The sequence below is a fragment of the Cynocephalus volans genome, chromosome 12, assembly GCF_027409185.1.
Source record: "Cynocephalus volans isolate mCynVol1 chromosome 12, mCynVol1.pri, whole genome shotgun sequence".
In the NCBI taxonomy this organism is placed as follows: domain Eukaryota; kingdom Metazoa; phylum Chordata; class Mammalia; order Dermoptera; family Cynocephalidae; genus Cynocephalus; species Cynocephalus volans.
The window spans coordinates 91933956-91958336 of NC_084471.1; the positions used below are offsets into that span (position 1 = coordinate 91933956).

At 33.9% G+C, this 24381-nt stretch overlaps 1 protein-coding gene across 1 annotated transcript in view; it reads right to left on the minus strand.

Annotated features, from left to right (window-relative positions):
* The window catches only part of SLCO1B3 (solute carrier organic anion transporter family member 1B3), a 113809-nt gene that overhangs the window by 57033 nt on the left and 32395 nt on the right, over window positions 1-24381 (minus strand). Inside the window, exons 2-6 of the mRNA XM_063115707.1 lie at window positions 12494-12635; window positions 9362-9494; window positions 6203-6324; window positions 4066-4212; window positions 3754-3852 (exon numbers count right to left, since the gene is read on the minus strand). Coding sequence (XP_062971777.1) covers window positions 3754-3852; window positions 4066-4212; window positions 6203-6324; window positions 9362-9494; window positions 12494-12635 — 643 coding nt within the window. The remainder of the gene's footprint in view (window positions 1-3753; window positions 3853-4065; window positions 4213-6202; window positions 6325-9361; window positions 9495-12493; window positions 12636-24381) is intronic.

Consider the following 24381-nt stretch of genomic DNA (forward strand, 5'->3'; position numbering starts at 1 on the left):
AGAGTGAGCAAGCAAAAAGAAAAAAAAAGTGGACCACACATCAAATGTTTCATCATTTTGGGGTCCTGGTGAATGGACTAGCTTTTGTCTCACCTGTCTTGGAGCCAGGAATATGCTAGACATCTGGAAGCTACAAAGAACAAAGATGGTGGTTTGAACTAGTATATAGGCATTGATTGCCATGCCACTCCTCAGATCTATGCAGAAAGAGAAAATGAAAAATCCCAGCTCCCACATTCTTTCAAGGGAGATAAAGAGTTGGATGACATTCCAAATGCTCAAACTTTTCTGGGGGTTGACCACAGGACTAGCTTCTGTCTCATCTGTCTTGGAGTGGTGATAAGACCTCGAATACTCTAGATCCCTGGGGGCCCCTAGAAATAAAGATGGCAGTTTGGAAAAGCATGAAGGTTTGAGAGGCCCAAACAAGTTCTGACTGTGTTGATTGATGATGGTTTCTGCTGTACAAGGCCAGTCATTGAAGACTCAATCCAAGGCCACTTGGATAGGTGATTTTTTTTCTGATGCATAGATACCAACACAAAGAGTCAAGAAAAATAGAGAAACAGGGAAACAAGACAAGATAAAACTCCAGAAACTGCCTCTAATAAAAAGGAGATATATGAATTATAAGAGAATTAAAAATAACCGTAATGAAAATGTTCAACAAGCTCAGGAAAACAATGTGTGAGCAAAGAGAATTTCAACAAAGGGATAGAAAAATTTAAGAAGAACCTAATATAAATCTTGGAGCTGAAGAACACATAACTGCATAATAACTGAACTGAAAAATTCAGTAGAGGGTATTTAATAACAGACTAGAACAAGCAGCAGAAGAAAGAATCAGCAAACCTGAAGACAAGTCATTTGAAATTACCCAGTCAAAGGAATAAAAATAAAAAAAGAATTAAAAAGAGTGAAGAAAGCTTAAGGGACTTATGGGACACTATCAAGAGGACCAAATGCATATTATGAGATTTTCAGAAATAGAAGAAAAAGAGGACCAAGAAGATTATTCAAAGAAATAAGGGCTGAAAACTTCTAAAATCTGAGGAAAGAAATAGACATCCAGATCCAGGAAGCTTAAAGGGTCTCCAATAAGATGAAACCAAAGAAATCCACACCAAGACATATTATAATCAAATTGTCTAACCTCAAAGAAGAAGAATTTGAAAGTAACAAGAGAAAAGCAACTTGGCTTGTATGAAGGAACTTCCATGAGACTACAGGTTTTTTTTCAGTAGAAACCTTGCAGGCCTGTGGAAGTGGGATGATATATTCAAAGTACTGAAAGTAAAATACTTCTAACCAAGAATACTATACCCATTGAAACTCATGTGCATGGGTGCCTGGGGTTCCTGTGGAGGGCAGTTCACCACTACCAATTCTTACTGTCTAACCAACACACACTAATTTCCTATTCCTGACATTCTTTTGTGTTATCTCTTTGGCTCCTCTAGGTACGGGAATAACCAACATATACTTTATAATAACTTCATTTCATACCCATCACTGATTAAAAGATATAATAAGGTCTGAGTATTTGATGGTAGGAATTGAATCACCATAAATTATACAATACTTTGAATAATGATTTCTGAACGTAGTAGAAAGTTTACAAAACTATCACCCTAAGGATCTTCCCCACTTATTTCTGTACTTCTGCTGATAAAAATAATGATGACCTTGGAGATGAATGAGTAGAAATAATATATAGAATGTGAACCTACTCTAAGTCACATGTCTAAAATAGAAGATATAAAACATTTCATCAGGTGCTTGCTTTAGTTTAATATTAGCAAACACTTTCAAGTTTGTGGCTACTGTTGGCTTACTGTGATGTCTACTCCATTTTGGAAATGAATTCTTTGATCTCCTTGGAGTGATCCATTGAAGTTGTGGTAAAAGAGAAAATCAGATTTGTTTATTCACAAATATTAATCACGTATTATATGTTAAGACAGATACCATTTTGTCATGTTGTAAAAGAGATGACAGGGAAGTATACACATATTCACAGCTCATTGTGATAAGGGCTACAATAAAGCCATACTCTTGTCGATTAATAGGGACACCTAACTTTGGATCAATGGAAGGTGGTGAAGTAAGACTTCTTTGAACAGGAGCCACATATTGGAAGGGACTAAGAACTATGCAAATGGAAAAAGGAGAAAAGATTTTCCAAGTGTAAGTGCAAGAAAATGTAAGATTACAGTGCACAATGAAAGACCTGCAATTAGTGTGGCATGGTTAGCACATAGGGTATATATTAGAGAAGAGTAGAAGAAAAAAGACAGAGGTAAAAAGTAAAAAAAGGTAAAAGAGATCATAAAGAACCAATTATGCCATTCTTAGCAGTTTGGCTGTTCTCCTGAAGTACAATGTGAGCCATTAGAGGATCTTAAACATGGGATGACATGAATCAGATTTGCTTAGAAAATTTATTCTGGAAGCAGTATGAATGAGAATGGGTGAGACTGGTGGCAGAGAGTGCAGATGAAAAGTTATGCATTAATTCAGTCAATAATTGAATTAAGGTAAAGATATTCAATAAGAGAAGGAACATAGGGAACAAAGTGGGCTTGAGGGTAGGTAAGATGCTGAGGCCAGATTTTGATATGTTATAGGTGCTTGTAAGACATCTAAAAAGAAAAAAGAAAGAAAGAGAAAGTACTATAAATATTAATTAAAACAAGTTATAGAAAAGTATTCATTAGAAGTAGCAAATTAAGTAGAAATTGATTGTGTTTCATTAGTGGTAGAATAGTGGGTTGAGAAGTGGATGGGAGGTGGGAGGTGAGACATCTAATTTATATTATTTCTTTTAGGTTCTTGTCTTTGAAGAAAATCAGCTCCAAAGTTGTTTGAGGATATAAAAAAGATGGGAGAGACTTAAGTGTGTTTGCAGAGGAGAAAGAGAGGGTGGAAATGGAGAGGTTGAAGATGCAGGATGGATCAGGCAAAGGATTGATGGAAGTAGATCTTGGAAGAAGCAGGAAGAGGGAATCTAACCTCCAGGTGGCTTGATTAACATTGGCTGAGGATGTGTACCTTTTCCACTGAGTTGGGAAAAAGAAGATAAAGATGTACAGTGTGATAAAAGAGTATTTTTAAGAAGGGGGGCCTGAAGTTGAGGCAGTTTCTATAACACGGTCTCTACATCTTCTATAAATTAAAAAGAAAAGTATGCTGTGAGAGTGAAGAAGAAAGTCATAGATGTCATTTATGTATTCTCTCCTTCATTCATTTTTTCAACAAGTGCTTATTGAATGTTACCATATGCCAAGCCCCATGCTAGGACCAGGAAAAGTAACCAAAACCAAAGTGTGCACCGTAGTCTCAAACCACTCTGGCCATAAGTCAGTCCAACAGCCACAAGGAAGCTGCTGTTAGCAAGACACACGGCACATTCTGCAGTTTAACATCCAAACCACCATCAATCGAAAAATGAAATTTACTTGACTAGGGAGTCAGTACTGGGAGAGGAACATTTCAAGTTTGGTTGTTTTGGATCAAGTAATCTAAAATAAGTTTGTTGGGATTCTCTCATTTTTATAATTAGTTGTAAAAGCATGGTATAAATAGGAAGAAAATTTTATTTTTATTCTGATTATTAATGCATTTATTTTCTACCTGTAACTTTTGAAAAATAGTAAGCAAAAAACTACTGAGAGAGTGAATTCAATTATTTGGAATAATGGTGTCCTGTACTTGAAAGACACTGTCATGGTACCTTGTTCTGATTGTACTTACTCAGATCTACAAATCCAATATCCACGTACATTTTAGCAAACTGAGATGTCAATACAAAGGCAATGATTGGACCAATCATTGCTACTGAATGCAAAGTACCTGAAAATATCATAAAATAATTTTATCAGATGACAAGAATGCATGGTTCCTATTTAACATGTTTTTTAAGTGACATTTTACAATAAATTTCTCCAAATAATTTTTCCATTAAGTAAAAATAATAATAATAATAATAATAATTTAGTAACAGTATCATTTCAAGGGTAGACTCAGGGAGAGTAATCATGCAATTTAGTATTTTCTGTACATTACCTAAATAAAAAGAAGAATGTCCTTCTTTAGCAAAGTCATCAATATAAGAAATCCCCAGTGGCATTATGGGGGTTTCTCCTATTCCACGAAGCATATTACCCATTAGGACATATATCCACATGTAAGACCCAGATTCCTTTTCACAACCTATGTAGACAAGAGACTTTTATTTTAAAGATGAATTTTTGCATTCCTATTAGAAATTCAACAATTTTGAACCCTTAATTATTCCATTTAATTTTTTTTACTTTTTTCTAATTACTCATTTTGCAAAGTTTGAAAATACAGAAAAGCACAAGCAAACAAGTAAAAATATCTGTAATCCCACTGTACACAGAAAGTCATTTCTAATGTTGCTACATATCTTCTACATTTTTAGTGCACATATTACTATTATTATTTTGGCAACTGGCTGGTATTTAGTGCACATGAAATATACATAATATTATATATACATCATATACTTAAATACCCAGTTCATATTATACTATCTTATAACATAGCATTATAACTGCCTTTACAGTTAACACTATATTATGACTATTTTGTGTTATTTTTAAGGAATTTATTTATTTATTTAAAAGAATTTATTTAATTGACATGAATTGATTGTATGTATTTATGGGGTACAGTGTTATGTTTCAGTACATGTATACAATGTGTGATGATCAAATCAGGACAATTAGCACATTTATCATCACAAAACTTAATCATTTCTTTGTGGTGAGGACATTTGATCTCTACTCTAGCCACTTGAAAATATACAATAAATTATTGTTAAATATAGGTACCTAGCACCACTGTACACCACTGGAAATTATTTTTCCTAACTAGCTGTAATTTTGTGTCCATTATCCAACCTCTCCCTATCCTTCCCCCAGCCTCTAGTAAACACAATTATACTCTCTACTTTTTAAAAAAAATTTTTATTAGTTTTTTATTAGCATCTTCATTATTACAAATCATAATTTTTCTTTATGTCCCTTACCCAACCAATCACTCTGCAACCACCTTCCCTCCCTCCCCCTATCTCTAGTATTCTTAGGTTTATTCTCTCCTTCTGCAATTTCGATGTGTTATTGTGGTCTTTTCTTTCTTTCTTTTTTTTTCTTTCTTTCATTCATTCATTCGTTTGTTCTTTCTATCTTTTAAAAGTCAAGTTATTTATTTTTTTAGCTCCCACCTGAGTGAGAACATGCTATATTTATTTTCCTGTGCCTGACATTTTATTTTCCCATGTTGTTAATATCTCTCTTATATCACGATTTTAATGGCTGCACAGTAGTGTGTTGCATAACACTTTCATAATTTATTTAGTCAATTTCTTATTTTTTAATTTTTTGAAACACGTAGAGATTTATTTTTCTTATATAGCAAAGAGTCCAAAGACTAGTTGCAAATAATGTTGGCTCAGTTAGGCTCTTTTTTATTTTTCATTTTTTTAATTAATTTTTTTTATTATTTTAAATTCTCGATATACATAGTAGTTGATTTTCGTGACCCTTTACCCATTCCTCTTTTAAATGTAAAATATTTCTAATTTTTTACTCTGTTAAACAGGGATGCTTTGGCTATAATTTTAAATAAGTCCTGTGCACATTCTTATTTCAAGTAGAATTGCTGTGTCAAGTAGGTAAGTATATTTTTGTTCTTTAATATATATTGAAAATTAACCTCCAGAAGGAGTTACAAATTTACACACTACATCAATATATAAAATGTAAAATCTTTTTCCTTCTTCCACCTCACTTTTTATTTTTAATCTTTTCCTACCCAATAGGTAGGAAAATCTTCAGTGTTATAATTTGTAATTATAATTTTTTATGTTAAGTAAGGCAAAAAATTTTTAATTGGTGTAAGAATTTGCATTTTTCATAAAGACTGAAGTTATGTTTTCTACAAATTTATTCCACTTGCCACTTTATTTTAAATGCATATGATCTTTCCAATTTTTTACTGAAATCATCCTCTTTTCTTACCTTCTTCTAAAAGCTCTTTACATATATGTTAACACTATGATATCATCTGTTTTTCCTATTTGTTTTTAATTAATTTTTCTAATAAATATCACAATTATTTTTTATAAAGGTAATTAAATTAATCAATTTTAGAATACTTTCACTAATTTAATTCTTACCTTTTTCGAGTATCTCAGGTGATGTTCTATTGTGTGATAAAGTTTGACTAATTAGACAGGTTGGTAAGCTTGATGTTGAATTCTCTGATGGATTAATATAGGTTTCTTTAGAATACCTATAACTGTAAGAACATCACTGGACTTAAAATTTTGCTTATCTACTGAATATTTTCACTTTTCCCAGAAATACAGAGGAATTTTCCCCCTTTATTTGCACCACCCTCTTCTCCAAATTACCAGAACCTTTTTTGTCAATTTCCCAGCCTGTATTTTAGGAGAGGTGAAGGGTGAAAATGAAATGGAAGTGTCCACAAAGAAAGATCATTCAATACTCCCCAGGCAAGATGGGTTAATGTCTTGTTATCATGCTAGGGGTGCTTATATTCTGATCAAGATATGAAATATCCTGATTTCACGTTTTTTTTATTTTTAACTATTAACTGTGTCTATTCATGCCTTTACATTATCTTCAAAGATGGTCACAATCTAAATTTCCTGATAATTTATCATGACACTTAATAAACTTTTGAGCAGTGTTTTCCAAATCAATCTGTAATACATGCCAGTTAGTGACATTTTCAATCAACATGTCTGATTTTCTTTCATGGGCATGCATACACACACACACACACACACACACACACACACACACACACACACACACAGATATGCACATTCTAATGCTCTTAAAAACTTAAGGAAATTCTAATATACTTCAACTTGATAAAGGATAGCATAGTAGGAGCTAGAATATGGACAGATGCTGATATCCAAACATACTGAGGTGTGCTGCAGCTCCAAGGGCAGCCTACTGTATGGAAAGCATTAAGCTCAACTTTAAAGAACTATAAATAAAACTCAGTGTTTGTACTTCGGGGATTTCACACTCTGTAAGATAAACATATATGATAAAAGATATAATAAACTTAATATACAAGGTCCTGAGTTGTCACAAAGGAAAAGGGATGATTGGCTTTGCTTGGAGGTGGGCTGGATTAGAGAAGACTTTACAATGAGGATGACATAGGAGATGGATAGTGAAGATGGAAAGCAGTTTAACGGATAGACAAAGGAAAAAAAGTATCCAAGGCTGTAGAAACACCATATGCAAGGGTATGACATATTACGGCACATTTGGAGAACTGCAAGCCTAGCATGTGATCTTTAATTGTGGCGAGCAGTGGAAAAGGAAGCTAGGAAGATAGTCAAGAATCCAATTAATGAGCAACATGCATATGCAAATTAGTGTAGATGTTAACCCATAGACAAGAAGCTTTCAATATTTTTGACTGTAACCAACAGTAAGAAACATAGTTGTATCACAACCATAATACACACACACACACACACACACACACACACACACACACACACACACACACACACAAATATATGTACAACCAAAGCAGAAGTTTCACGGTACAGTCTAAATCCTTGCTTACATTGTATATTGTTCTGTTCTATTCTATCATGTAAAAAATTGTTGTTCTCAATAATCTGAATTAATTTATTTGTCCAGTAGTAGTCCAAGATCCGAAGTTTGAAAAACTGCTATAGGAAATTGGGAATATTAAGCAGGGGTAAAATAGTTATATTTGCATTTTTAAAATGTGTACTCCAGCATAGAATATGAGTTTAAACAGAGTTGAAACTAGATGCAAAAAGTTCAGACTAGAGATTATAAAAGCCTCAACTAGGTTAAGGACAGTGGGGATGTCCAACTTTGACAGATAGCAAGTGTAATAAGCAAGATTTGGTGATTACTGGTTATCTTTGCAAAAGAAGAATCAAGGATAAGGCTCTTGAGTTTGGTTTGAGTTCCTTTGTGGCTAAACGAACCATTACTGAAAGAGTGAATGTGAAAAACCTGGGCTGGTCTTGGCACAATGATGAATTGTTTTGTAAATATGGGTGGGAAATTCTTCTTGGATGTTAAGTTGAAGAGATATCCGTAAGGTTGTTGATTATATAGATCTTGAATGTTAGAAAAAGTTGTATATAGGTGATAGCTGTATTTGAGGCATACTCCCTACAAATCATGGAGAATGAGAAGTTAAGAAGACTAAAAGAGAGCTTAGGGGACACTGACATTATGGTCTTAGCAGCAGAAAAAAAAGATGGGCATAATGAAGAGGCCACAAAGATGGGAAATAAATCAAGACAATATAATATGATGAAAACAAAAAGAAGCAGTATCATAAAGGAGAAAGTTCTCATAAGGGTTGAAGGTTGAAAAAAAATGAATAAATATGGTAACCAAAAGGCATGATGGTTAGATTTAGCAAGGAGTAAGTAATTGGTGCCTTTTGCAGAAACTACTCATTGTCTCTCAATACCTATTCTTCTCTTTGATTACGTCCATAGTAATCGAAGTTGGGATTTTCAGCTGGGAACATGGCAGCCTGATAAAGTCTGTTTTTTCCAATGTCTTTATATCTGTATGTGAAATGTAACTAACTCCCGGCCAATGTGAAGTTAGTAGCAGTGTTGTGCTTCTGAAAATATTTCTTAATCCTCAGTCTGTAAGTGCTCTTTGTTTCTACGTATTGTTCTTTTCCTCTTCTTACATCCTGTGGCCTGGAACAACATTGCCATAATTTGGACCATGAGGTCAAGGCCCTGCAAGGCAGAGCAATAGCATAAAAAGAAACAGTATCATACAATCCTTGGATTGGCTACATCAAATTTTGTGTGAATAATAAATTTCTATATCTTATTTAAGACACTGTTATTTGTTCTTTCGTGAGCATCTGACTCTAGTTATAACTACACAGTAACCTTAGAAAGACTAGCCTCAGTGGAATGCTGGTGGAAAAACCATACTGCAATGGGTTGAGTGGTGAGGTCGTATTGACTGAAATCAAATCTTATAGGCAAAGACCTGAAGTATATATGTTATACTAAAAAGTCACAAAATATTTACTGTATATGAAACTGTATACCTTATCTAGTGCTATTCATATTTCAAAGTCTATGAAAGCCATGGTGAATAAAGCAATAAATTAATTATTACATAGAAAACACACACCAGTTCTATAAATACTTAGTGGATAATCTTCTGAAAAGGTACAGTTGCCTATTTCTAAGGAAATAAATGACATCCTATTATTAATTTGCAAGTTAATAATAGTTAATGGCACAGAGCTGTTTAATACTTACTATCCCATGAAGAAATGTGGTAAAGCAGTCAAAATACTTCCAATTCCCATAATGAAACAACCAATTCCAATTATCTTGGGTCTGTGTAATTTGGATCCATAGTAACTTACAAATACAATAACAAACAAATTTCCTAGAAAGAAAATAAAATTATGTTGATATAAACATTGACCAAACATTGAGTGTAATCAAAGGCCCCAGAATAGATACAAATTGAGCACAAGATATGGTACCTTCCCTCAAACACCATGTAATGTAATTGAGAAGGTAAAATTCACGCATATTACATCACTCATTCTAAAGTTGTACAGTAGTAATAACAAATAGAATAGAAAAAAAATACAAAAATGCAAAAGAAAGCACTTGGATTACTTGGCAATGTTAGTGAGCAGCTTTTTTAAAAAAAGAGTTTATTATACATGTATGTGGGGTACAAAGTTGATTTTCAATAGTTGTGTACAATGTGTGATGGTTCGATTAGGATAGTTAGCTTATTCAGCATTATAATATGTCATCATTCTTTGTGTCCATTAACCAGTTTCTTGTTAACTCCCCCTCCCCTCCTCTTTTCCACCTCTAGTAGCCACAGTTCTTTTCTCTCCTTCTAAAAGTTCAACATATTATTGTGATTGCTGTTTTATTGTGAAGCAAAATTTTGTTGAAGAGTTTGGAGTTGACTGGATTGTATTAGAATGGAGGAAAATGAAGAAACATTTCCTGAACTGAGAAAAAGGTATTTATTCAGGCATTTATTAATTTATCCCTGAAATTTCTTAAATTCCTATTAAGTTCCTGCCATGATATTCAGAGGCAGAAATATAAAAGAAAGAATGAACCATGGTACTTGTCCTCAAGAAACTTACATACTAATTATAAAAATAGGTAGATGGACAGAGATTCTATTAGACCACAGACGGGAAGAACTTAAACTAACTTGTTGCTTCAGGAAAATTTCCTGGAAGAGAGGCCACTGGAGATTTATTGTTGCGTATAACTTATTTAGATTAAACAGGAGAAGAAGAGCATTCTAAATGGAGAGAGTCATAATCAATTCTGATCCATATGGAGCTACCTGTATAACAATGAACAGACAGCAATTAAAAATTACTGAGCATTTGATGGAAAAAAAAAAAATAGCATGAAAGAATAGCACCAGAATGAACCAGCAGATTAAGTCACACACGAAGAAACAGTTCAATATGGAGTAAACTAAAAAGAGGAAAAACTTTGAAAAATTCCAGTTAGTATCTCTAAAGGTACGAGGGCATGTTAGCATTTATAAATTCAGAGCTAGTCGACTAAAAATAATAAGAGAACAATAACGTATTGTTTTAAATTAAATTAAAAATGTTACAGAAAAAAATATACAAATTGGAGCTTGATAAGATGGAAGATGGCATCAGAGAAGATTGATGGACCATAAAGAAAAAAAAGGTAGAAATTCAGAAAGAAAAACTTTAAGGGAAAAATTTTCCAGAAAATGTAATATTCATCTTATATATGTTTTAGAATTGAAAGAAATAAGAAAATAAAGAGAAAGAAACAAATAAATAACAAGAAAATAAATTCCCTGAGCTAAAGGAAGACTCAAGCCTTCAGATGAAAGACTCCACATTTCTATAGCAGAAATAATGTAAAAAGAGACAGTCTTTGGGCTGGCAGGTTGGTTAGAGTGTGGTGCTCACAACACTAAGTTTCAGGGTTTGATCCCTATACTGGCCAGCTGCCAAATTTAAAAAAAAAAAAATATATATATATATATATATATATATTCAGCTAAGAGACAGGCATATATATGCTGATATGCTAGTAAAAATTCTGAGATTCAGGATAGTGATTTCTCACATACAACACTGAGTGTTATAAAACAGTAGATAAATGTTTTAAATGTTCTGAAAAAAAATGTAATTTTAATTCCATATGCAGACTAAGTATCACTACAATTTGATAGTAAAATAAACATATTTTAAAAATAAACAAGCAAGGGCTCAGAAAATATGCCATGTGTTCAATTCTTTCTGGAAAAAAATAACCACTTGAAGATATACTCCAGAATAACTAAAGAAGAGACTTGAAGTCACAGGATTTAAGAAAGAAAGGTAAGAAGAGAAACCAGTCCAACTCACAAATAACATTGTTTATATAATTACTGTTAAACAGCGGCAAAGTTTAACTAAAATATTAAAAATTAATTCCTCAATAAAAAGACATACATAGTGAATTAAACTTTAAAGCTAATAATACTCTAATTCTAAAATTCTGGATGGTTTTATTAAGCGTGGGAGGTGGAAGGGTGAAAAAATATGTACAATGTAAATAACAAAATCCAGAGTTCATAAGATAAAGATAGGTCTTCCTTTATACTATTACTTTAAAAACACTAGCTAAGCATACTGTAAATTAAAAATAAACAGCAAACTTGTAGAAAATATTTGCAATTGATATAAAAGACATAATTTTGGGGTCCCTCCAAATAATTAAAAAGTGAAAAGAAAAAGAAAAGATGACCAGAGGAAATGAGCTACCAACCCATAAAATAAGAAAAAATAACTCAATAATTATGTAAAACCTTTCTATTACTGGAGAAATCCAAATTAAAATAAACAAACAAAAAAAAAATCTTCAATGTTTTAAATAAAAAGACTTCTAACCTCAAATTCTATACCCAGTTAAACAGTAGAAATCTAATATAGATTGCTCCAAAGCTGTTTTGCCCTCCTCAAATTATCAGAATCATGGTCCTCTCTCAACCTTTCTTTAAAACATTGGGGCGTCTTGAGACAGTAAAGCCCCACGAGGTGTTGGTTTACAAGCAATGAGTTTTTCAACATCCTCAGTACTGGCATTTTGGGCTGTATAATTCTTTGTTGCTGTGCGCTGTCCTGTGCACTGTAGAATGTGTAGCAGCATCCTGGCCTCTCTACCCTAGGTACCAGAAGCATCCATCCCCTTCACTGCTGTTATGACAAACAAAAATGTCTCTAGATATTGCAAAATTGCCCCTGAGAGACAAATTTACCCTGGTTGTGAAGCAGGGATATAGCGCATGTATAAGCAAGATTTTTGTTTTTTTGTTTGTTTGTTTCTTTTTACCTCTACAAGTCTGGTTATTAGAATAGAAATAAAAGTTACCAATTTCAAAGCCTCCATCAATTATACCAGCAGTAGAAGAGGATATGTCAAATCTCCTTTCTATTTGAGTGATGGAACTTTTCATAATGACTCCACCTAGTGCCTTAGTAATAAAGCTGAATGACAGGGCTGCCAAGAATATCTAAGAAGAAGCAGAAGAAAAGGGAAAAATGGTTAATCAAAGAACTATGTAATGTTTATATATGCACTGGATCAAAATCACTTTTCTTCTTTACTTAAAAATGTATTTTTATCATGAAAATCCTACCCATGTTTATTCTATACCAATTGTTACTTCTTACCTTTTAAAATTATCATTGTATGAATAAAGCATCATTTTCTAACTTGGTTACAACGTCAGATTTATTACAGCAGTACAGTTAAGATTGTTATTTTATTTATTTATTTTTTTTTAAAAGATGACGGGTAAGGGGATCTTAACCCTTGACTTGGTGTTGTCAGCACCACGCTCACCCAGTGAGCAAACCGGCCATCCCTATATGGGATCCGAACCCGTGGCCTTGGTGTTATCAGCACCACACTCTCCCGAGTGAGCCACAGGCTGGCCCAAGATTGTTATTTTTAATTAATGTCATTAAACTGATTTTTTTTTTTTGTATAACAAAGCCTCTTGTTTATTTTATTTTATTTATTTTTTCTTAATTTTATTTTGTCGAAATACAATGTGGTTGATTATTGTGGCCCTTTACCAAAAACCCCTCCCCCCTCCCTCTCCCCCCTCCCGCCCAACAATGTCCTTTCTGTTTGCTTGTTGTGTCAACTTCAAGGAATTGTAATTGTTATGTCTTCTTCTCCCCCCCAGGTTTTTTTTTTTTTTTTTTTTTTTTGTGTGTGTGTGTGTGTGTGTGTGTGAATTTATATATTAATTTTTAGCTCCCACCAATAAGTGAGAACATGTGGTATTTCTCTTTCTGTGCCTGACTTGTTTCACTTAATATAATTCTCTCAAGGTCCAGCCATGTTGTTGCAAATGGCAGTATTTCATTCGTTTTTATAGCTGAGAAGTATTCCATTGTGTAGATGTACCACATTTTCCGTATCCACTCATCTGATGATGGACATTTGGGCTGGTTCCAACTCTTGGCTATTGTAAAGAGTGCTGCGATGAACATTGGGGAACAGGTATATACCTTCGACTTGATGATTTCCATTCCTCTGGGTATATTCCCAACAGTGGGATAGCTGGGTCGTATGGTAGATCTATCTGCAATTGTTTGAGGAACCTCCATACCATTTTCCATAGAGGCTGCACCATTTTGCAGTCCCACCAACAATGTATGAGAGTTCCTTTTTCTCCACAACCTCGCCAGCATTTATCGTTCAGAGTCTTTTGGATTTTAGCCATCCTAACTGGGGTGAGGTGGTATCTCAGTGTAGTTTTGATTTGCATTAAACTGACTTATAAGAAGCTAGACAATGTTCTCAGATGGCCGAGTTGTTAAGCTATTTTGTATTTCCAAGGGAATAGCATAGGTTAACTGTGAGGGGAGTGGCAGGACATTCTCAAAGGTAGCCTTTTCAGGAAGCCAGCTGAAAAATGGAACTTTCTGGAGGCAAAGAGAAATTCTAAGGCCAACATAAATTACTGACATTCAACCTAAGATGCAGTGGTTATGGAGATATTTTAAGTTTCAATTTCTTTTGTTTTTTAAATTTTCATATAATTTATTAATTCATCCTGTCCCTCACAGCTCATATCCACATTCATTAGCAAATTCCTTTTGGCTCTACCATTAAAATCTGACCCTGTTATGGACTGCATGTATTTGGAGATTGAGACTTTGGGAGGTAATTTAGGTCATGAGATAGAGACCTCATGATGGAATTATTGCACTTATAAGAAGAAAAACGAGAGAGCTTGCTTCTCTCTTTCTCTCTGCCATGTGAGGACACAGCAAGAAGATGGTCATCGACAAACCAGGAAGAGTTTCCTCGCCAGAATCCAATCATACTGGCACACTGATCTTAGACTTCCCATGAAGATATATGAGATATAAATTTCTGTTGTTTATGTCACCCTGTCTATGATATCCTATCAACCCATACTTAATATTTTCAATTTACAGTGGGTTTATTGAGATATAACCCCATTGTTTTTGAAAAGCATCTTTGCAGTCTTTATGTCATTGAACAGTAATGAAAATTGTTCAGGTCCCAGTCATTTCAAAACATTATGTTATTGGCACCAGAAATGAACAAATGTGGGAGGGAGAGACATCAGCCAGGAAGCTGTACACCCTTGTTTCCCCACAACACACAGATTCAACAACAAACAGTCCAAATGCCTCTGTGAGAACTCTAGAAACCAATGTAAACGTTCCTGCACCCCAGGCTAGCATGAAGACAACCACATAGAAACCTGGAAGGAAAATTCATGATTCTCTCTACTCTCTTTCCAGAGTCCCTTTCAACCCATATCGTGTGGCACAATTGAGAGGAAACATCCAAATCTCCAATATTCTATGTTTTGACTTTGGGGGGGGCTTCTCAAGGACTGTATCCGAGTACTGACAGGAATGGGGCATCAGGTTGGGGGTCTCTCAGAACAAAGCCAATCAAATGTGCACCAGAGCTGGCAGTACCGCATACAGACACTAGGTGGATCTCCAGTACCACAATTTACTGCAGCATCAGAGACGCTGTAACGGTGCAGATAGACCACAGGGGGTGATCCTCAATAGAAACCAGCAAAGCATTTCAAATAGCAGATTACACACACAAGCCCAGAGAGGACAGAAAGAAATGAGTACCCAGAAAAAGCTTGGGAGGGCTCCATAATCTCTAGACAGGCCACAAAGTCTGGAAGCGTTAACTAATTTTTTTTCAAATGCTGAATCCCAACAAAAACAAAAAACAAGACACAGATAAAGGAACAGGGTACTGTGATGCATTTAAAGGAACAAATTAAATCTCAAGAAACTGACCCAAATGAAGCCAAGTTATAGGAACTGCCTGACAAAAAATTAAAAATTACTGTTAAATATGCTCAATGAATTAAAAGAGAGCACAGATAGACAACTAAATGAAATTAGAAACCTGATGTATACACAGAATGAGAATATCAACAAAGCTATAGAAAGTATGAAGAACTAAACTGAAATTCTGGAACTAAAGGCTACAATTAACTAAATTGAAAAATCACTAGAGAAAGCCAGCAGCAAAATTGACCAGGCAGAAGAAAAAAAATTCAGTGAACTCAAAGACATGTCTTTCAAAATTACTGAAACAGAGGAGAAAAAGAAAAAATATAAAGAAGAGCTGAAGGGAATCATGGGTCACTATCAAGCAGGATGGCATATGCATTATGAGAGTACCAGAGGAGAAGAAAAGGGAAAGAGGAGAACATATTTGAAGAAGTAGTGGCCCCAAATTTCCCAAATATGAGGACAGAAATGGACATAAAAATTCAAGAAGCTCAAAAAACTCCAACTAGGATAAATCTAAAGAGATCTGCACCAAGACACATCATAACCAAAATGTCAAAAGTCACAGACAAAGAGAGGATCTTAAAAGCAGCAATAGAAAAGCTACTCATCAAGCAAAAGGGAGATCCTATTAGATTATCAGCAGATTTCTAAACAGGAACTTTGTAGGCTAGAAGGGAGTGAGTTGTTACTACACCATGACCAAGGGGGATATGTACCTGGAAAGGAAAGATGGTTCAACATATGAAAAATCAATCAGTCTAATACATCACATTAACAAAATAAAGGACAAAACCTACATTATCATTTTAATTAATGCAGAACAAGCATTTGACAAAATCCAACACACTTTCATGATAAACACACTGAACAAACTAGTAGTAAAGTAGTTACCTCAACATAGTTAAAACCATATATGGTGCCGTGGATTGAGTATTCTCCAAAAAATTGACGCCCTCTGTGACAGTGTTACGAGGATGGGAAATCCTATTATGGTAACTAAAGGGTGGGGCCCTGAAAAGATGATTAGGTTGTAGGAACATATTGTAGTACATGGATTAATAATGGTGGTCAAGGGTGTGGTTCTAAGGGCTTTAAAAGGAGAAGAAGGGAGAGTCTCTCTCTCTCTCTCTGCTCCTCCATTTTTGGCATGTGAGACCCCTGCATTGTTGTAAAGCCACAACCAGAGAAGACCATCACCAGTTGTGTTCCCTGGACTTTGGACTACCTAGCCTCTGAAACTGTAAGCAATGGATTTCATTTTCTTATAAATTACCTAGTTCCAGTATTTTTGTTATAAGCAGCAGAAATGGATTAATACATATGGAAAGCTCACAACTCACATTATACTCAGTGGAGAAAGACTGAAGGCTTTTCTTCTAAGATCAGGAACAAGGCAAGAATGCCAACCCTCACCACTAATATTCAACACAGGGCTGGAAGTTCTAAACAGAGCAATTAGGCAATAAAAAGAAATGAAAGCCATCCAAATTAGAGAAGAAGTAAAATTATCTCTGTTCACAGATGAAATAATTTTATATGCAAACACTTCACAAAAGATTGTTGGAACTAATAAACAAATTCAGCTAAGTTGCAGAATACAAAAATGAACATTTAAAAATCAGTTGTGATGCTTTTTTCGTTTTCTTTTTTAAAAACTTTTTTGCTTTCATGCACTTTCTTTTTATTAAAAATCAGTTGTGTTTCCACACACTAACAATGATCAATCCAAAAAGGAAATTAAGAAAACAATCCTATTTACTACAGCATCAAAAAGGATAAAATAGTGAGAGATAAACTTAACCAAATATTTAAAATATTTGCATACTAAAAACTATAAAACGTTAATGAAATAAAGAAGACACACATAAATGGGAAAACATCCATGCTTGTGGATTAGAAGACTTAATTTTGTTAAAGTGCCTATGCTATCCAAAGCCATCTATAGATTCAATGCAACCCTTATCAAAATCCCACTGGAATTTTTTTACAGAAATGAAAAAAAAACCAAAAACCCTAAAATTCTTATGGAATCCAGAGCCACCCTGAATAGCCAAAACAATCTTGGAGAAAAAGAATACAGTTGACTGTCCATATTTCCTGATTTCAGAATATACAACAAGACAACAGTAATTAAGACAAACTAGTAATAAAGTGTTGCACTGACATAGATAGACACGTAGACCAATGAAACAGAACAGAGAGCCCAGAAATAAATCCTTGCATATATGGCCAAATGATTTTCAACAAGGGGGTCAAGACTACACAATGGGGAAGAACAGTCTCTTCAATAAATAATGTTGGGAAAATTGGATATTCATATGCAAAAGAAGGAAGTTAGATCCTTACCTTACACCATATAGAAAAATTAACTCAAAATGGATTAAATACCTAACTGTAGGACTAAAACTATTAAACTCCTAGAAAAACACACAGGGGGAAAGCTTCAGGGCATCAGATTTGGCAATGATTTCTTGGACATCAAGAGACCAAGCAACAAAATAAAAAAATGAACAGTGGGATTACATCAGACTTAAAAACTTCTATACATAAAAGGAAACAATGAACAGAGTAAAATGGTAACCTACAGAATGACAGAATAATTGCAAATCAAATATCTGATAAAGGGTTAATATCCAGAACATATAAAGAAATTCTACAACTCAACAATAAATAACCTGATTAAAAAACAGGCAAAGGACTTGAATAAACATTTCACCAAAGAAGATATACGAATGACCAATAAGCACATTAACGGATGCTCAATATCTCTAATCATCAGGGAAATGCAAATCAAAACCACTATGAGATATCACCTCACACCCATCAGGATAGCCACTATCAAAAGAACAGAAAATAACAAGTGTTGCTGAAGACGTGGAGAAGCTGGTACCCTTGTACTTGTTGGTGAACATGTAAAACGGCACAGCTATTATGAAAAAAAGTATGAAGGTTCCTCAAAAAACAAAAACAGTATTACCAAATGATTTAGCAATTCTTCTTCTGTGTATATATTCAAATGAATTCAAAGTGGGATCTTGAAGAGATATTTGCACACTCATGTTCATCACTGTGTTATTTACAATAGCCAAGAGGTAGAATTAACCCAAATGTCCATTGACAGATGATTGGATAAAGAAAATGTGGTATACACATATAGTGGAATATTATGCAGCCTTAAAAAAAAACAGATTGAATAAACTTCAAGGACATTATGGTAAGCTAAATAAGCTAGTCACAAAAGGACAAATGCTGTATGATTTCGCTCAAATGAAGAATCTGAAGTAGTTGAAAATACAGAAAAATAAAGTCGAAAGGCACTTACCAAGGGCTGAGAGTGGAGAAAAGGGGAATTAGTGCTTAGTGGGAATGGAGTTTTAGTGTTGGAGGTGGAAAAAATTTTCGAGATGGATTGCACATCAATGGGAATATACTTAACACTACTGAATTATACACTTAAAATTGTATGTATTTTAAATTAAAATGTTGTGTGTGTTTTTATTACAATAAAATGCATTTCTGCACGAGAAAAAAAAAAAAAAAGAACGGTGGGTCATTTCCTGCTGAGAGAAATAACCTTCTAACCTATCCCACTGGGTTTGTTTCGAGTGCCAGGGTGGCTGCAGGACAGAGGTACACTGCTGCAGTCTTTTCACTCGTCACCACAGCTGCTATTCAGCATGCTGCCACCCCTGACCTATATAGTCTTGCAGAGATGTAAAACAACATTTCCCCCTCCATTCCTCTCCTCTGCCCTCTACTAATTCAGGTTCTTTGACACAAGAGATATCTTTTCATTGTCACATTCTATCAGATTTCATCAATTTGTAATTAATGTCATATCTTTGTATTTAAGCCGAAAAGATCTCTTATCAAGGGGACTGGTATACACAATCATAAGAATAATCCCCAAAGTAAATATTTGTTGTGTTTGGGTGGTATTCAAACATTTTTTAGAAACAATTTTTCTGGTAAAGTATATATAACATAAAATTTGCCACTTTAACTAATTAAAGTGTGCTATTCATTGGCATTATTCACATTCACAGTGTCTTACAACTATCACCACTGTCTCCAAAACTTTTTCATCACCCAAACAGAAATCATGTCATCATTAAGCAATAACTCATCACTTCCCTCTTCCTCCAGCCCATAATAACCTTGAATCTACTTTCTATCTCAATAAATTTGCCTATTCTAGTTATTTTATAATAAGTGGAAGAATACAATATTTGTTCTTCTGTGTCTTGTTTATTTCACTTGGCATAATAATTTGAAGGTTAATCCATGCTGTAGCATGTATCAGACTTTCATTCCTTTTTATGGCTGAATAGTATTCCATTGCATGTACGATGGGTTTTTATAAAGTTTATGGAAGAAATTGTATAATCTTTTTTTTTTTTTTTTTTTTTTGTCTTTTACGTGACCAGCACTCAGCCAGTGAGCGCACCGGCCATTCCCATATAGGATCCAAACCCCCTGCGGGAGCGTCACTGCGCTCCCAGCGCGGCACTCTCCCGAGTGCGCCATGGGCTCGGCCCAATAATCTTTTAATTCTATTTTTCAGTGAACTTTTTGAAGTACCCTTTTTATGTACCACTCTGTTTATCCCTGCATCGGTTGTTGAACACTTCGGTTGTTTCCACCTACTGTGAATAATGCTGCAATGAATACTGTGGATTGGTCTCTATTTGGAGTCCCTGTTTTTAATTATTTGGAGTATATACCTAGGATTGGAATTGCTGGGCCATATGGTAATTCTATGTTTAGCCTTTGAAGGAACTGATAAGTTGTTTTCCGTAGTGGCTGTGCCATTTTATATTCCCACCAACAATATGTAAGTGTTCCATTTTCTTCATACCTTCACCAATATTGTTTTCATTAAAAAAAAATTATAGCCATACTAGAAGTTGTAAAGTTGTGTCTCATCATGGTTTTGATTTGCATTTCCCTAATTACTAAGGATATTCAGCGTCTTTTCATGTGCTTATTGGCCATTTGCATATCTTCTTTGAGAAATGTCATTCAAGTCTTTTACCCATTTTTAAATTGGGTTGTTTGTCTTATTGTCATTGAGTTGTAGGGGTTTTTCATATATCCTGAATGTTAAATCTGTATCCAATATATGATTTGCAAATATTTTATACCGTTCTGTAGGCTGTCTTTTTACTTTCTTGATAATGTTCTTTTATGTACAAAAGTTTTTAAACTTGACAAAGTTCAATGCATTTTTTATTTTGCTGCTCATGCTTTTGGTATCATATCTAAGAATCCATTACCAAGGGTATAAATAACTACCCCATATTTTCTTCTAAGAATTTTATGGTTTTAGTACTTATATTTAAGTCTATGATCTATTTTGAGGTAATTGTATTTAGTGTGAGGTAGAGGTCCAGCTTCATTCTTATTATATGAAAATCTATTTATCCCAAACCTATTTATTGGAAAGTCTATTATTTCCCACAATGAATGGACTTATTTCCCTGATTAAAAAAAAAAAATCAGTTAACAATAGATGTATGTACTTATTTCTGAATTCTTGGGTTTATTCTATTAATTTAGTCTATCATTATGCCAGCACCACAGTTTTGCTTACTTTAGCATTTAAGCAAGTTTAAAATAGAGTAACATGAGTCTTCCAATTTTGTCCTTTTTCAATATTGTTTTGACTATCTGGGGACCCTTACAATATCATATGAATTTGAGGGTTGGCTTTTCCATTCCTGTAACAAAAAGAGGGGGTATGTTGGAATTTTGATAGGGACTGTGGTGAATTTGTAGAACAATTTGGGTAGTATGAGCATTCTAACAATAATAAATCTTTAAATTCATGAACATTGGATGTCTTCCCATTTATTTAGGTCTCCTTTAACATATTTCAGCAATGTTTTGTAGTTTTCAGTGTATAACTTTTTTTTACCTGCTTGTTTAATTTTATTCCTAGACATTTTTTTTTTCTTTGAGATTCTATTGTAAATGGATTTACTTTCTATTGTTTTCTTAAATGTTCATTGCTGGTGAGTAGAAACAAAAGAATGCTTGTGTATGATCTTGTATCATGCAACTTTGCTCAATTCATTTACTAGCTCTAGTAGATTTCTTGTGGATTTTTTGGGATTTTCTATATGTAGGATCATGTCATCTGTGGATAGAGATAGTTTTCTTTCTTTCTTTCCAATCTGGATGCCTTTTATTTCTTTTCCTTGTCTAAATACTCTGGCTACAACCTCTAGTACAATCTTGAATAGCAGCAGTAAAAGCTGGCATTCTTGTCTTGTTCCTGATCTTAAGGAGAAAGCTTTCAGTCTTTCAACAGTGAGTATGTTTGTTAGCTATAACTTCTTCATAAATGTCTTTACCGTGTTGAGAAAGGTCTCATAACTAAGTTATATTACTAAATGTTTGTTGTCATAAAAATGTGTTGGATTTTTCTCAAATGTCTTTTCTGCATCAATTGAGATAGATGGTTGTGTGGGTTTTTTTCTTTGATTAATTAATGCATTGCATTACATTGATTAATTTTCTTATATTTAACCATGCTTGCATTCCCAGGACAAATCCAGACACATAATTATGTAATTTTCACAATGTCCAGTATCCAATAAAAAATTATTAAGTATGTAAAGAAGGAAAATGTGACCCATAACCAGGTGCAATAATTTTAATATGCTGCTTGATTTGTTTTGCATACATTTTGTTAAAGACTTTTTACATTTAATTAATAGACATATTTCTTTAGAGCAGTTTTAGATTTACAGTAAAAGTTACTGTAAAGTACAGAGTTCCCACATACTTCCTCTCTCCACAGACATAATTCCCCCTATCATTAACATCCTGTATTGGTGTGGTACATTTATTTATATTAATGAACAAATATTGATTCATTATTATTAACTGAAGTCTATATTTTACATTAGGGTTTACTCTGTGTGTTGTACATACTATGGATTTTGACAACTGTATAATAGTATGTGTTTTTGATTACTGCACCATACAAAATAGTTTTCCTACCCTAAAAATTCTCTGTAACATGTGTATTTGCCCCTTTCTCTCTCCCTTGAACCCTTGTCAACCACTTTACTGTCTCTATAGATTTGTCTTTTCCAGAATGTCATATAATTGGAATTTTACAGTATGTAGCCTTTTAAGATTGGATTCTCTCACTTAGAAATATGCTTTTAATGTTCCTCCATGTCTTTTCATGGTTTGATATTCCCATTTCTTTTTATTCACTGAAAAATATTCCATTGTATGAATGCACCTCAGTTTGTTTACTCATTCACCTACTGAAAGACATTCAAGTTTTGACAATTATGTAATTATGTTCATAACTGCTTCTCACCTCATGTAGTAAGCAAGATAATGCTCCCTCCTCCAAAAAAAAAAAAAAAAAAAAAAAAAGGCCATGTTCTAATCTCTGCAAATTGTGAATATGTTACCTTACATGGCAAAAGGAACTTCGTAGATGTGATTAAGTTAAGTATCTTGCAATGGTATATTAGCCTAAAATATCTGAGTGGGCCAGTATAATCTTTATACTGGTCTTTATAATGGAAAAGAGGGAGGTAGGAGAGTCAGAATAAAGGAAGGAAATGTGATGATGGAGGTTGGAATGATGCCGTTGCTGGAAGGGGGCCATGTACCTCAGAATATGGCAACCTCTAGAAGCTGGGTAAAGCAAGGACCAGATTCCCCGCTACAGCATCCAGAAGGAACCACTCCTGCTGCCACCTTGATTTTAGCTCATAAGACTAATGTTTGAATTTTTGACAACTGTTCAGTTTTCAGAATTGTAAGACAACACGTTTGTGTTGTTTCAAGCCACCAAGTTTGTGGTAATTTATTACAGCAGTAATAGGAAATTAATAAGTATCCCAAGCCCATCAATGAATTCTGTTTCACACTGTAATCAAATCGAAGTCCTCCTTCTCTCTGAAACATCACTTCACTGAGAAGAATAAGAAAACGTATCACCTGTGCCTCTGTGTCCTTTGTTTCCTCATTCAGCAGCATATTTAAGGTCTTTAACAGAATGTCTTGAATGAGGAAATCACTAAAGATACTCTTGAGGTTCTTTCCATACACTCTTGGAAAATTGTTCCTTTTCATCAATATAAAATACCACTTTTGCTCCATTAGTAATTTTGATCTTGAATTCTATGTGGATGAAATTGCACTAGTATTATTACACTTGTTTTATTTGTATTAATATTTGCCTGGTACACTGTATGTCAAATTCTTTCTTTTTAAAAATTTTTAACTTCCTGTGTCATTTTAAGTGTACCCCTTGTAGTTAGCATATTTTTTTTCTTAATTTGAGAGTCTTTATTTTTTCCTTTTTCTTTTAATTAGTAAATGTAATAAATTCATATTTATGTGCTGACCGAAAGATCAGAATTATTTCTCCAATTTCATGAGTTCTTTATTTATTATGTGTTATTATTTCTCTTTTCCATTCCCAGGTCTTTATTCATTCAGAATAATAATGATGATGCTGATGATATCCAATACTTACACAGTATTTTGTGCCAAGTACTTTTCATATGCAAACTTACTTAATCCTCACAACCCAATGAGGTGAATTGTATTGTGCTCGTTTTGGTCAAGGTGCAAATTAAAGCTCAGAAATGCTGTAAGTTGCCAAGGTCCTTATAGCTAGTAAGCAGCAGAGCCAAAGTTGAATTCTGGCAGTTTTACTCTAGATTCACTATTCTAAACTACTTTTTAATTAAATCACTTAGAATCCTTGTACTCCGTTCCTTTTCTTTCTCAACCTCTCATATACTAATATTATTTGTGATTTTAATCCCAGCTCATTTTTTTATAAGACACAAATTTTTAGGGATATTAATAATTTAATTGGGATTTTGGTTACTATTGTTTCTTGTATGCTACCTCCTCCTTTGGGATCATTTGCTGTTCTTAATGGAGAACATCAATTAA